At 57.5% G+C, this 15,192-nt stretch overlaps 1 protein-coding gene across 3 annotated transcripts in view; it reads right to left on the bottom strand.

The window, feature by feature from the left end:
- NUP210 (nucleoporin 210) overlaps positions 1-14,793 on the bottom strand; it is a 54,968-nt gene extending 40,175 nt beyond the window's left edge. Inside the window, exons 1-4 of one of the 3 annotated variants that reach the window (XM_060180312.1) lie at positions 14,577-14,793; positions 3,677-3,813; positions 1,387-1,518; positions 203-299 (exon numbers count right to left, since the gene is read on the bottom strand). In XM_060180312.1, coding sequence (XP_060036295.1) covers positions 203-299; positions 1,387-1,518; positions 3,677-3,813; positions 14,577-14,755 — 545 coding nt within the window. In that variant the 5' untranslated portion in view covers positions 14,756-14,793. Of the gene's footprint in view, positions 1-202; positions 300-1,386; positions 1,519-3,676; positions 3,814-4,567; positions 4,592-14,160; positions 14,181-14,576 lie in introns of those variants that run through there. The other 2 variants (XM_060180314.1, XM_060180313.1) reach the window with 2 other exon arrangements.
- Between the last annotated feature and the right edge of the window lie 399 nt (positions 14,794-15,192).

The raw sequence follows: 15,192 nt of genomic DNA on the forward strand, positions 1-15,192 counted from the left end.
GACTGTCTACACTGGAGCATCAGAGTGGGGTGGGGGGCACAGGACAGGACGAGTGCAGAGTGCAAAGGCAGCAGTCCCCATGCCAGCTGGTCACAGGAATGGAGGGGACATCCTGGGCTCCCCACCACCCCCATCCCCAGCCTCCTCCTGGAGCCAAAGGGCACCCCTTCTCCCCTGCCCCCCTAGGAGAGGGGCCGCTTACCGCAACGCATTGTGGGAGTCAGAGAAGCTGCTGACCTCTGTGTCCTTCACAATGGTCCAGTCAAAGGCCAGCCCAGCCAGGGTGCTGAACGTGTTCCCTGTGGACGTAACAGGGACAGAAAGACCGGCTGACCCCCAGGGACTCAAGCTTAGCACTGCCCTGCCGAGCTGAGAGCCTGCTGCCACAGGAACACGAAAACTGAGGCAAAGGGGATGGGGTCACAGCAGCATGGGGGGCAAGATGTCACTAGAGTGCCTGACACCGGGCCACTTCCCCAGCTGCTCCAAGGTTCACACCACCCTGAGGTTTAGAAGCACCTGTCACTCTCCTCTAGTGACAGAGAGACACAGGGACATCAGGGGACAGAGAGATATAGGGACAGCTTAGGACAGAGAGACACAGGGACAGCAGGGGACAGGAACAGCAGCAAACAGGGAGACATAGGGACAGTAGGGAACAGAGACACAGGGACAGCAGTAGACAGAGACACAGGGTCTGCAGGGAACAGAGAGACACGGACAGCAGGGAACAGAGAGACACAGGGACAGCAGGGGACAGAGAGACACAGGGACAGCAGTAGACAGAGAGACACAGGGACAGCCTGGGACAGAGAGACACAGGGACAGCAGTAGACAGAGAGACACAGGGACAGCAGTAGACAGAGAGACACAGGGACAGCCTGGGACAGAGAGACACAGGGACAGCAGGGAACAGAGAAACACAGGAACAGCAGGAAACAGAGAGACACAGGGACAGCAGTAGACAGAGAGACACAGGTACAGCCTGGGACAGAGAGACACAGGGACAGCAGTAGACAGAGAGACACAGGTACAGCCTGGGACAGAGAGACACAGGAACAGCAGTAGACAGAGAGACACAGGGACAGCCTGGGACAGAGAGACACAGGGACAGCAGGGAACAGAGAGACACCGGGACAGGAGGGGACAGAGAGACACAGGGACAGCAAGGGACAGAGAGACACAGGGACAGCAGGGAACAGAGAGACACAGGAACAGCAGGGGACAGAGAGACACAGGGACAGCAGGGAACAGAGACACAGGGATAGCAGGGAACAAAGAGACACAGGGACAGCAGGGGACAGAGAGACACAGGGTCAGCAGGGGATGGCAAGGAGCCACAGGCCAGGTGGGGGCAGAGACCCTGGCGGGCAGGCAGGTGCTCACCCTCGGAGTCGAGAGCCTGGACCTTCAGCTCCAGGGGCGAGTCCTCCAGGTAGAGCTCGCGGGTGGTGGACACGATCTGGATGCCGTGGATGAGGTCCACGATGGCGTCGCAGCGCAGGACCTGGCCCGTGGCTGGGGACAGGCTGAGGGTCAGCAGGCAGGTTGCCCTCCCCAGGCCCTGCCCGAGAGCAGCCAGGCGTCCCCCCTCCCCACAAGGCCGCCCGCCAGGCCCTGAAAGCCAAGGCTTCTGGGAGAAGAGCTGTGGGGACACTCACCCTGTCACCTTGGGCCCTATCCTGAGCGCCAGTTCACTCCTGGCACTCAACATGCTGCTGCCTCTAAAATATTAAGGGGCTGGCTGGGAGCCCAGCAGAGCTCATGCCTGTGCGGGAGACCCTGGGCAGCCCAGCTCTACCTGGAAGCATCGAGGGCAGCACCCAGGGAGCACTGTGGCCAGTGCTTCTGTCTCTCTCCTCTCTATCTCCATCTCTGTTCTCTCAGAAAAATGAATGAATGAATGAATGAATGAATGAGTCGGGCTAGAGGGGCTGGGCAGTGAGTGGTTCACTAGTAAAACGCACAAAGTACCATGCACAAGGACCTGGGTTTGAGTCTCCTACACCCCTGCCCCCTTCTGGGGGGGAAAGCTTCACAAGCAGTGGGGCAGTGCAGCAGGTCTCTCTCTCTCCCTCTCCTTCTCTCTCTCCTTCTCTCTCTCTCACTCTCTCTCACCCATTTTCTTTCTCTCCATCAGAAAGAAAAAAGGAAGGAAAAAAGTCTGGCAGAGGCAGTGGAGTGGCCGTGCAGACCCTGAGCCCCAGAGTCAACTCTGGCACAGAAATTCGCGGGGAAAGGCTAGCAGGAAGTGGCGGACAGCACGGGCTCCCAGGCCCCACACTAAGGGCCATGGGAGAGAGAACACAGGGGCTCCTCAGACAGACCCTGATGCATGGGACTCTGAGGCCCCGGGTTCAGTCCCCGGCACCACCATAAGCCAGAATTCGTTTCGTTAAGAGCTTGGGGGGCCAGGTGGTGGCGCACCCACTTAAGCACACACATTACAGTGCATAAGGTTGCAGGTTCAAGCCCCCAGTCTCCACCTGCAAGGGGAATGCTTCACGAGCGGTGGAGCAAGGCTGTAGGTGTCTCTCCTCCCCCCATAATTCCTCTCTCTCTATCCATTTGTCTCTATCTCTGTCTCTATTTGTTTATTAAGAAACAAAAATATTTTTTAAAAAACCAGCTTGGAAAAAACATTCTGATGCAACAAGCTATTAAAACTGAGAATCTGTTCTTGGCTAGAAATGCCCCAATTCCTGTCTGTCTGTCTGTCTATCTCTCCCTCTCCAAATTACAGGTTTTCTACCTGGCACTGGCACTGGTACCGGCACCAGCATCTTAGTAAATGGTCTAAAAGCTTAACGTCACGGAATGCTGGAAGCCTCCTGCCACAGTTGTCTTTTGGTCATTAAAAACAATCCCAGGGCAGGGGTAGATAGCATAATGGTTATGCAAAGAGACTCTCATGCCTGAGAGTCCAAAGTCCTAGGTTCAGACCCCTCCCACCACCACGACTACCACCACACACACACACACACACACACACACACACAGAGAGAGACACAGAGACAGCAACATAAACTAGAGCTGACAAGTGCTCTGGTAAAAAAAAAAAAAAAAAAAGATGAAGAAGCAGCAGCAGCATGGGGCCAGGCAGTAGCGCACATGGTTGAGCGCACATATTGCCGTGTATAGGTCCCAGGTTCAAACCCCTGATCCTCACCTGCAGAGGGAAAGCTTTGTGAGTGGTGAGCACAGTTGTAGGTGTCTCTCTGTCTCTCTCCCTCTCTCCTGTTCATTTCTGGCTGTCTCTATCCAATAAATAAATAAAGAGTAAAAAAAAAAATCCCATAGGAGCTGGGGGCAGCTCATGCAGTGGAGAGCACACCTTCATTGCATCACACTCAAGGGCTTGGGTTCAAGGCCCCAGCCACCCTATCTATGGGGGCCCCTGCAGGGGGGAAGCCTCACGAGCACTGGGGCACGGAGTGGTGCCTCTCTGCCCACTAGCCTCTCCCTAGAAGCCCTGGTAGTAACTCTGCTTTCAAAACATACTCAATACAATGATTATAAAGAAGGTGATAACTCTGTAGAGTGTATTTGGGGCGGGGGCATGAGAGACAGATCATCCTGACTGTTTTCTGAATGGCTCAGAGCCATGACAGGCTGGCAGACACCACCCTACCCCACCCCTGGCATGCCCCGCGGGCCCCAGGGCCAGGGTCCTTACTGACGTCCTCGGCGAGGATGATGCTGGTGAGGCGAGCCGGCTGCGAGAGGCGGGCCTGCACCACGGCCTTTCGGGAGCACTGCTGCTCGCCCGAGCCCAGTGGCTCGATGCTGGCCACCTCCGGCCGCGTGGAGGACCTGCAGAGTGGAGGGGAGATGGGGGACGGGCCGGCTCAGGGGCAGAGCACAGGACATGCACGCCAGGGCCCAGCTCCCACTCTGGCACCACCAGGAGCGGGGGCCAGAGGGGCTCTCTGTCCTGAAAGGAGACCAGTGTCTGGGGACGGATGGAGGTGCACCTGGCTGAGTGCACATGTTACCATGCGCAAGGACCCAGGTTCAAACCCCTGGCCCCCACCTGCAGGGAGGGGGAAGCTGCCTGAGGGGTGAAGCAGGGCTGCAGGTGTCTATCTCTCTCCCCCCCATTTTCTGTCTCTATCCAATATATATATTTTCCTTTTTTATATAACTTTATATTTATTCATTTATGTATTTATTTTTTGCATCCAGGGTTATTGCTGGTGCTCAGTGCCTGCACTATGAATCCATTGCTCCTGGAGGCCATTTTTCCCTTTTGTTGTTGTTGCTGTTATTGTTGTTGTTGGATAGAAACAGAAAGAACAGAGAGAAACTGAAAGAGGAGGGGAAGACAGAGAGGGGGAGAGAAAGATGGACACCTGCAGACCTGCTTCACCAATTGTGAAGCGACTCCCCTGCTGGTAGGGAACCGGGGGCTCGAACTGGGATCCTTATGCTGGTCCTTGTGCTTCACAGTATGTGCACTTAACCCGGTGCACCACCGCCTGACTCTTTATAAGTATTTTTAACAAGAAGAGAAATCAGTCTTTGAAAGAAATAATCACATTTGAAAGGGGGTTGGGAGACAGCCCACCTGGTAGAGCGCACACCTTGCCTGAGGCCGGGGACAGGAGCAGCATCGGAGCTGGTCCAGATGATGGGGTGAGGTCTGCTACCTGTCTCTCTCTGTCCTTTTTGTTTCTTTCTGTGTAAATAGGTTTTTTTAAAATTCACATTATTTATTAATGAAAGGAGAGGAGACAGGAACCAGAGCAGCACTCTAGCACAGCTGGTACCAGGGATTGAACTTGGGTACTCATGGTTGAGGGTCCAGTGCTTTATCCACTGAGCCACCACCCAGGCTGCTAAATGGACAATTTAAAAAATATAGATGTATTTTATGTTGTCATGTGTGCTTTACTGCTCTACAAAAATGTTCCAGATGGAAGGGGATGGAGAGAGAGAGAGAGAAAGAGCTAGCTCTCACAGCACCAGTTTCCTCCATGCACTGGGACCAGTCAAGTCCGTGATATGCAGGTACACTACCCAGGTGAATCTATGACAATAATAATTTACTCTCTGGCTGTGGTCCCCCCAGCCCCCCAGGTGCTGCTGGGCCCTGAACCCAAGCAGCACCCCATCCCCGCCCTGGGGGAGGGGCCTGGCTGGACCCCCTACCTGGAGCACAGCAGCTGGGAGATATGAGAACCCCCACACCCACACCCCCTCACACTCGAGGAGCCACCTGCAGCCAGCACAGCGCCAGGCTTCACTTGCGCTCCAGGTACTCAGACGGGGGGACTTGTCCAAGCTGCCTGGCGTTAAATGGGAAGTGGTGGTGGTGGTGTCGGGCTCACCTGGCTGAGCACACGCCTCACATCTGCCAGGCCCCACAGCAGACTGCCAGACAGCACCAGAGAGAGCTCCAGAGACTGTGGAGCAGCACTGCGATCTGTCCACTCTATGTACCTGTCTCTTCTCTCTGCTCTCTGGCCAAAACATTCATGAAAAAAGGAACCAGGGCAGCACCAACATTCATCTTCAAGGTTCTAGGAACAGCAAGAAGAAGACACCGACGAGGGAGTCGGGCTGTAGCGCAGCGGGCTAAGCGCAGGTGGCGCTAAGCTCAAGGACCGGCATCAGGATCCCGGTTCGAGCCCCCGGCTCCCCACCTGCAGGGGAGTCGCTTCACAGGCGGTGAAGCAGGTCTGCAGGTGTCTGTCTTTCTCTCCCCCTCTCTGTCTTCCCCTCCTCTCTCCATTTCTCTCTGTCCTATCCAACAACAACGACATCAATAATAACTACAACAATAAAACAACAAGGGCAACAAAAGGGAATAAATAAATAAAATAAAATTTAAAAAAAAAAAAGAAGACACTGACGCACACCTGGCCGGGACTGCCTGGGCGCCCACATTCCCTGCCACAGCCAGGTGAGCACAGAGGCAACTCAGAAAACACCCAAGGAGGCTCCAGTGGCACAGACATCCCACACACGCACAGTCGGAAAACAACCCAGAGCTTTCTCTGGTGCCGCAGCGCCTCCCATGTGGTGCTGGGGCTTTAACCTGGGCAGCTCACATGGGGAGACGAGCGCCCGACCTGGCGAGCTACTTCTGGGTGTCAATACCTTGGCATTTCAGGGAAAGGAAAGAGACGGCGCCCTAACAAACTGTGTTAGTGACCCCACCCCGGGAGAGTCCTCTAAAGAATCTTGGAGGGGGGAGGGAGAGTGAAGCCGGGAACATACATGTGGCCAGCTGAAGGAGCACCCAGGGCGGTGCGCCTGCCCCCACCAAGATGAACGGCCCCTGACTGGCAGAGACACACTCGCTCCTGGGCCAGACCCCAGCTCCGGAAAGCAAGCCCCACAGGCTGACAGTCTGTCTCTCTCTCTCTCTTTTTTTTTTGCCTCCAGGGTTATTGCTGGGGCTCAGTGCCTGCACCACAAATCCACTGTTCCTGGAGACCATTTCCCCCCCTTTTTTGTTGCCTTGTTAATCATCGTTGTTGTTATTGATGTATTGATGTCATGTTGTTGGATAGGACAGAGAGAAATGTAGAGAGGAGGGGGAGACAGAGAGGGGGAGAGAAAGACAGACACCTGCAGACCTGCTTCGCCACTGTGAAGCGACTCCCCTGCAGGTGGGGAGCCGGAGGATCCTTACGCCAGTCTTTGCACTTGGCACCAAGTGCACTTAACTCACTGCGCTACCACCGCCTGGGATCTCTCTCTCTCTCTCTCTCCCTCTCCGCCTCTTTCTCCCACCCTCTCTCCAGGGTTATCTCTGGGGCCCAGTGCCAGCATTATGAATCCACTATTTCTGGTGACCATTTTTTCTTTCTCCTTTTTTTTCCCTTCTAATTTTTGATTGGGCAGGGCAGAGAGAAATTGAGAGGGGAAGGGGATATAGAGAGGGAGAAAGACAGACACCTACAGCCCTGCTTCACCACTCATCAAGCTTCCCCTCTGCAGGTGGGGAGTGAGGGCTCAAACCTGGTCCTTGTGCTTGGTAATATGTGTGCTTAACCAGGTGCACCACCGCCCGGCCCCCTCTCCTCTTATTTCTCTTTCTGTCTGTTTCTGGGGTTTTTTGTTTTTATTTTTTTCTACCTGAAATTGAAAGGAAAAGAAAAACTCTGCAGGAGCAATGGAGTCAGAGTACGAAGTCCCAGCAGCTAGACAGACACACATCCACTAAGAACTAAAGCAGTTCCTCCGTCACTTCTGGCTTCTCTCAGGAGCCAGCAGGACCCCAGCTCTCTGGCCCGGAAGCTGGAGACCTGGGCTTCAAGCCTGGTCTGCAGGCCTCACCCCCGCCGGCACAGTGGGGAATTCACGGAAACTAGAGACTCCTGACCCCCACCCCCTCCGCACCCTCCTTGGGTAGTTGGTGGAGCAGTGGGCGGCAGCACTGGTATGAGAGCAGGACACCCTACAGCCCTGGCATCTGCCACGTATGGACGCGCCCCTAAGGCAGCCCAGCACTACTGTGGTACACAGCACACTTCAAGCTTTCAAACTGCCGGGCCACAGGTGACTCACTGGGTAGGGCCAGGTCCGAACCCCAACACCACATGGGAAGAGCCGCAGCACTGGGGGAAGCTCCAGTACTGTCATCTAACCCCCATCCCTCTACGTCTCTCTATATCTGAATGAAAAAGCAGCCTAGGAACAGTGAAATCATGCTTGGTTCCACTAAATAAATGAATAACTATTTGAAGTGCCTTGTACCTTTTTTAAAAAGTACCACTCGAAATCACTAAATTTTTCTTTCTTTTTTTCCCTTACCAGAGCTTGGCTCTTGTTTATGGAGATGCTGGGGATTGAACCTGGGTTCTTGGAGCCTGAAAGTCTTTTGCAGAGTCACCACGCTGTCTCCCCCCCGCCCAGCGCGGACATCTTGGTCTTAGTGGGAAGCCAGCCTTTCCCGTTATCAACACCCTCACGTGGCCGATGGAGCATCTGTGAGCACTGATGGGGACCTGTCACTGTAACCCTAAGAGCTCATAGCGCACCCGGGCCCCAGTCTGAGGAGAGCAGTCTGAGCCCCCAGGCAGGGGGTGGGGGCAGCTCTGTACCCCGTTCCCCAGTGGGGCCCAGCGCAACAGGTGTGTCTCCACGAGGGTCCCAGGAGGAGGAGACAGGCCCCAGGACTCCTGGCCCCCACACACCTGTCCCTGTGTGACCTGGGCCTGTCTCTCTGCCCCAGGACACGGCACCCAAGGCAGCTCCTTGGATGTGGGCTCTCTCTCTCTCTGTCCCTCGCACCGGCCTCTGGGGCACGCCCACTGAGACCGGCACCTGAAGAGGTCACTGCCAGCGGCTGGCCACCCGCCCACTCACATTTCTAGACAAGGCACCTCCGTCCAGCCTGACTTTGCCCGCCCTTCTCCCGCAGCTGAAGGCGCAGTCCTTCAGGAGCAAACCCCAGGGCCTCCCCCTCGCAGGGTTCAGGCTGGGAGAGCAGGGCGATGGACAGGGCTGCAGCTGGGGAAGAGGGGAGTCCTGGAGCTGGTGGTGGCAGAGGCACGCCAGCCTGAACGCCGCTCAGAGGCCTGCAGTGGACAGACACTCTGCCGGGGGGCACTCGGCCATCCCTCAAAGAGAAAAGCTGCCGGGGGCCAGGCGGTGGTGCACTTGGCTAAGTGCTCAAATACAGTGCACAGAGACCCTGGTTCAAGCCTCTGGTCCCCACCTGCAGGGGGAAAGCTTCACGAACAGTGAAGGAGGGCTACAGGTGTCTCTCTGTCTCTTTCCCTCTATCTCCCCTCTCAATTTCTCTCTATCTCTATCCAATAATTAATTTTTAAAAAAAGCTCTCAGTAGCTGTTTGAGGATCTGCAAATCACAGTGAGCTCAGGGGAAGGGGCAGCTGTCCCTGTGCCCAGTGTCACAGGAGGCGGCTGGCACATGGGTCTGGAGCAGCGGGGCACTTCCTCGGAGGGTAAGGGTGGGGGAGGTGTGGGCGGGGGGCATGAGAAGAGAGGAAAGGAGAAGTGAGAGCTGTGCAGACAAGCAGCCCCCCCCACCCGTCTACAGGGTCCAGCCCCCCAGGGGCTGCAGACCAGAGAGGTATTGGGGGGGCAGCTGGGCTCCTCCAGAGAGGGCATCCCACAAAGGAAGCAAGAGGAAAGTAGGTCCAGTCAGTACCCCCGCCCTCAGGGCCTGGGAATGGGGTGGACCTCAGCCGCAGGCAGAGCTGAGGGGAGGGTTGTGAGGAGGGGTGCAAGGGAGTGCAAGGCCCCAAGAACCTAAGGCCGGCACACCCACCCCACCCAGCCTTCCTGTGTCCTAACCACAGGCCACAAGGCAGCACAGGCTCTACCCCTGCCAGCCTCTCACCCTGCCCCCAGCAAGGATGGCTGCTTGGGGCTCTTCCTCACAGCTCTGTGCTGCCCCAGGGCCGTTGCACTGGCTGCTCTGGTCAGCTGGTGCAGCGTTGGTCCCAGCTGGGTACCCCAGGGGCCCGTCCTGAACACAACTCTTACCCCAGCAGGTCCAGCTGTCGCTCCAGGCCCTTCCAGGGCCTTCCCAGACACGTGGCCATGGGGAAGGCACACACAGTGCCATATGCACTTAAGACCTGCACTCTGCAACCCAGTATAAGCTCCAGAAATGCAGGGGCACTGGCCGCCCGTGGCCACCTGCCTTTCGACTGGGACAGGGCACAGCGGACATCTGCAAGATGAATCTTGGCCCTTAGCCCTGACCTGCCCTCAACGGGGGTGGGTCCCCTCGGCTTTTGGGCGGGAGGAAAGTCCACCAGGCAGGCAGACAGACAGACACACAGCAGCCGCTCAGGGCTCCCACAGCAAAGGCCATAGCCTGGGGAGGCTGTACAGCACAAGGGCGGCCAGTGGCCAGCTGGCAACGGGCACAGTGCAGTGTCCAGAGAAGAGCTGAGGTGGAATTCAACCCCGGGGTCACCCGCGGGCTCCCTTCCCCCACAACACCAGCTAAACTCCCTCAGCCTCTGGGGAAGCAACCCCCCAAAATGTTCCCCCTTCAAGGGCAAAGGACAGAGTGAGGCAGTGACACCGCCCCAGCCAACAGGGCTCGAAGCTGGGGGCAGAGGTGACCAAGAAACGGCAGCATGAAGGTAGGTGGCTGGCACCCCACACACACACACACACACACACCCCTCAGGCTTTAGGCAGGGAGGGAAAGAGAGCTTCCAGGACACAAGGGAGCAACTGAAAGTAGACCAAGAGGGCGACCATGACGGCACAGTGGGGGGTTGCAGTGTGTTTCTGTCTCACATAGAAAGGGCCCGTGAGGAAGAAGCTAGCAGGATACACTCACTCAAACACCTTTTGAAAATGCATGCCCAGGGACTGAGCCCAGGGCCACCACTGAGAGACCTTCAGGGGACCATCTTTTCATTCTTCAGTTTAAAAAGAGACCGTGGGTGGGCAGTGAGTGGCACAGCCGGTAAAGCACACGTCACCATTCTCAGGGACCTGGGTTCAAGCCCTTGGTCCTCACCTGCAGGGAGGAAGTTTCACGAGTAGTAAAGCAGAGCTGCAGGTGTCTCTGTCTCCCTCCCTCTCTGTCTCCCTCTCCCCTCTCAACTTCTCTCTGTCCTATCTAATAAAATGGAAAAAAAAAGAGTTTAATAATTAAGTTTCATTTCTTCTTTTTTTTCCAAGTCATGTTTTAATCTGTGATCAGTTGTGACTTAGGACATTACAGGCCAGGCAGTGGCATCCCCGGTTGAGTGCATGCATTTCCATGTGCTAGGACCCAGGTTCAAGGCTCTAGTCCCCACCCACAAGAGGGAAGCTTCACAAGTGGTAAAGCAGTGCTGCAGGTGTCTCTCTCTCTCTCTCACTCACTCTCTCCCTTAATGAGATTTATTTTTTAAATTATCTTTATTTATTAGATAGAGATAGCCAGAAATCGAGAGGGGAGGGAGAGACAGAGAGACAAAGAGAGAAAGAGAGAGAGAGAGATGCACCTCCAGCACTGCTTCATCACTCGCAAAGCTTTCGCCCCTGCAGGTGGGATCTGGGGGTTTGAACCTGGGTCCTTGTGCACTGTAACATGTGTGCTCAACTAGGTTTGCCACCACCCGGTCCCTGCAGGTGTCTCTCTTTCTCTTTCCCTCTCCCCTCTAAGTTTCTCTTTGTTCCACCAAAAAACAAACAACAACAACAACAACAAATGGATAAAATTGCCACCAGGAGTGGTGGATTCATTGTGCCCCAGCGATAACCATGGAGGCAACAGAAAGAAGGAAAGAAAGAGAGAGAGAGAGGGAAAGGCAATAGACAGAAACGGAGGAGGAGGAGGAAAATGGGGAGGAGGAAGGAGGGGGGCGGAACACCAGTGCACCCCTCCACCATCCCAGGCCCCTCCCAGTACAGCCCACAGCATGTGGTGCTGAGGCTTGTGCTGGGGGACCTGTGCTCTTGCGACAGCCATGGCCGGCCTCAGACACCTTAACCTAAGTCTCCAGTGGCGCTGCCTATAGCCAGAGGGTCAGTCAGTGCCTGGCAAACTAGCCAGAGGCTGAAATCCTCAAATGGGCAGGGGCACAGGCCGGTCCCTCGGTCCCCAGGCGGCTCAGATCCCCTACCTGCCCCCCATCACATAAGTGTTTCTGTCTCCCTGGTCTCGGCTGCCACGTGGGCCGTGGCATGAGCACAATGGCTCCTCAGGCCCTAACGCTGCCTGGGGACTTGATCAAGCTGGAATCAAGCAGCAGGAGGAAGGCACTGAATGCCTCCGGTTCTGGTGGCAGGTGGGCCAGTAAGCTGGGAGCCTGCTGATTCAGAGATAGCACACAAGCTCCCCAAAGTTATTGTCCTTGTTCTTCCTTCTCACAAAGGGATTCCTGGGGTGACAGGGACAGCTCCCCCCAGAGCCAGGTGAGTGCAGACAACAGCTGTGTGCTTGTGACTCTTCAAAAATCTGCAAGGCAGATCCTTCTAACTATCCTAGCAACCGAGTTACTGGGAAGAAAGAAGAAAGAGTGAGCACAAAACACTGTGCTGTTGATTGGCATGAAATTAGGGGGAATCACAGCCACCAAACACCTCTGTGAGACACTGGAGCTAAGCTGTCACCTCAGCAATAAAAACTCTGGATCAGATGCAAAACAAGGTACTTAGCACTTCCCTGATGAATGGGAGATTAGGAATGCTGTTTTTCTTTCCGTTCTCCTAAATCTTACATGTAAATTAAAAATCTCCACAGTCCACAAGCTCCTCTCTGAAAAGAAAATGCAATTAGGGGACAACTGACCAAAAAAAAAAAAAAAAAAAAAAAAAAAAAAAAAAAAAAAAAAAAAGGTCGTTACTGTAGGAGTGAAAAAAAAAAACAAAAACCAAAGTTCTGTTGTAGAATCTCAGAGGAAGTTGTGCACATAGACATCCAAAGGGATTGTCTGGAGCCAGCTGTCTTGAACAAGCTGCTTCCTCCCCCTCCTCCTCCTCACGGGAGGGGGGGATATAACAGACATCATCCAACAGGAGCACGGAGCAAAGTGCAGACTCACAGCTGATGGGGACAAGACCACAGAGAGATCAGGATGCAGAAAACAGAAAACTCAGGCTTAGGGAGGGCTGCCTCTGCAGGAAAGGCCCTGCAGGCACCGAAACCACCAAGATCCGAATGCAACGAACAGAGCACACAGCCGGCCCTCGTGAAGAAGGACCAGTCTTGAAAGTCACAAGAACACTGGTGTGAGTGCTGGGCACCATACCAGCCGGTGTGCAGATACTCACACAGACCACACACACCTTGCTGAGCCTGCAAAATGACGCGTACTTGAAACTTGAAAGGGTGGAACAAAGGTGTGTCCTTTTGAAGGGGGAAGGGGGACCAGTCGATTGGGGCTACCTGCTGCTCCCCATTCTAGCAAGGTTGGTGCTGCCAGGTGGAGGGGGTGTGCCACACCCAGGACCGTCACCAGCCTGCCAGGGGACCAAGGAAAGGGCTCTGTGCAGAGGTCTCCAGTTTAATTACATCTGGGGGTCCCCCACGTGGCACCCCCAAAGTAAATGTGAAATGCACAAGTTCCTCCAGGAAACCAGGAGGTTTAAAAAATCATGAGTTTTGGTGGTTGGACAGAGGTGTACCTGGTTAAGTGCATATAGTACAAGGGGGTCCCACAACCATCCAGGTTCCAGTCCCAGCTCCCCACCTGCGGGGGGGGGGGGGGGGGTGCACTTCACAAGCAGGGCTGCAGGTGTCTCTCTCCCTCTCTAACTCCCCCTCCTCTCTCAATATTTCTTTGTCCTAGCCAACAAAATGGAAAAAATAGCCTCCAGGAGCAGTGGACATAGTGCAGGCATGGAGTCCCAGCGATAACCCTGGAGGCAAAAAAAAAAAAATTGAGTTTTGAGCTTGGAAGGCAGCCCCACTTTTGGGGCGGCCTGGGTGTGTCAGCAGCCACCCCACTAGTACAGCGGGTTCCCTGGAATTCCCCCCGAAGACCTTTCCACGCGCTTGTGTCCCCACCAAAGATAAGGAGTGACCCAAACAGCCCTGTCGGCCTAGTCCCACATATGGCACCAGCGACACATCCCATCACCAGAACTGGAGAAAAGAGAGTCCTCGGAGGCGGATTTTGCAGGCCCCTGACCCTGCACCTGTGCCCAGGGCCAGAGTGGGGGAAGTGAGACCTCGTGAACCCCAGTTCTTTGGCCCTTCCTCGCCTGGGGCAGTCTGAAGCACCCCCTGTCTGGGGTCCGGCCTCAACAGTGTCCCGGGCCCCCTCCTGGAGCCTCGGAGGGCAGCGGCGACCCCAGGCCTCGGGGACATCAGTCGCGGGTGTGCGCGCCCCGCCCCTGCCCCGCCCGGCGGCTACTGGGCCTGCAGGCCGCGCTCTCCGGTCCACCCCGGGCCTGGAGCTGCCCCGAGACACCGGGTCCTGCGCACCCCAGCCCGGCCCCGCTCACCAGCGGTAGCAGGCCTCCAGCCCGCGCGTGCCCACCCCCGGCTCAACTCACCAGCCGTGGCAGCCCTCCAGGCCTCCGCCCCGCACCCCTGCGCTCCCCGGGTCCCCGGGTTCCCCCGCCCGCTCCCCAGCCGTAGCAGCCCTCCGAGGCCTCCGCCCCGCACCCCTGCGCTCCCCGGGTCCCCGGGTTCCTCCGCCCGCTCACCAGCCATAGCAGCCCTCCAGGCCTCCGCCCCGCACCCCTGCGCTCCCCGGGTCCCCGGGTTCCCCCGCCCGCTCACCAGCCGTAGCAGCCCTCCGAGGCCTCCGCCCCGCACCCCTGCGCTCCCCGGGTCCCCAGGTCCCCGGGTTCCCCCGCCCGCTCACCAGCCGTAGCAGCCCTCCAGGCCTCCGCCCCGCACCCCTGCGCTCCCCGGGTCCCCGGGTCCCTGGGTTCCCCCGCCCGCTCACCAGACGTAGCAGCCCTCCGAGGCCTCCGCCCCGCACCCCTGCGCTCCCCGGGTCCCCGGGTCCCCGGGTTCCCCCGCCCGCTCACCAGCCGTAGCAGCCCTCCGAGGCCTCCGCCCCGCACCCCTGCGCTCCCCGGGTCCCCGGGTCCCCGGGTTCCCCCGCCCGCTCACCAGCCGTAGCAGCCCTCCGAGGCCTCCGCCCCGCACCCCTGCGCTCCCCGGGTCCCCGGGTTCCCCCGCCCGCTCACCAGCCGTAGCAGCCCTCCGAGGCCTCCAGGGTGAAGTTGACGCGCGTGGCCCGCGTGAAGGGCAGCAGCACCTTGGGGATGTTGAGCTTGGCGGCCGCGGCGCGGGGACCGGGCGCCCGCAGCGCCAGCGCCAGCGCCATCGCCATCGCCAGCAGCAGCCAGCGGCCGGGCGCCGCCATCCTCGGCCTGGCCCGCGCAGGTGACAGCGGGCGGGCGGGCGGGGCCGCGGCCACTTCCTGGGCCCCGGCGGGAAGCGAGCGCGGGAACCGGCGGCGCCCTGACCCCACCCCGCACCCTGGCGGCGCGGGCGGAAGTGGGGGGCGCGCCCGGAGGGGAGAGCCTGGGACGCGCGCCGCCGGCACCCGGAGCACGCGGGCGGGCACCCGGTTCTGACCCCTCGCTGCCCGACACCCCAGCTGCCATTACTCGGGTCTGGGCGCCACCCTGGGGAGGTTACGGGTCCCTGTGACCACGACTCTGGTCTGGGAGACAATCAACACGAGAAAAGACCAAGTGCAGAGAACCGAAGCACACCTAGTCCCCGCCCAGCACCCACAAAGGGGCCCCGCGGTGCTGGAGCACCGAGCTCTGCGCTCCTCTGCTCGCCGGGAGGAAG

Source organism: Erinaceus europaeus, chromosome 21 (genome assembly GCF_950295315.1).
Source record: "Erinaceus europaeus chromosome 21, mEriEur2.1, whole genome shotgun sequence".
Classification (NCBI taxonomy): Eukaryota; Metazoa; Chordata; class Mammalia; order Eulipotyphla; family Erinaceidae; genus Erinaceus; species Erinaceus europaeus.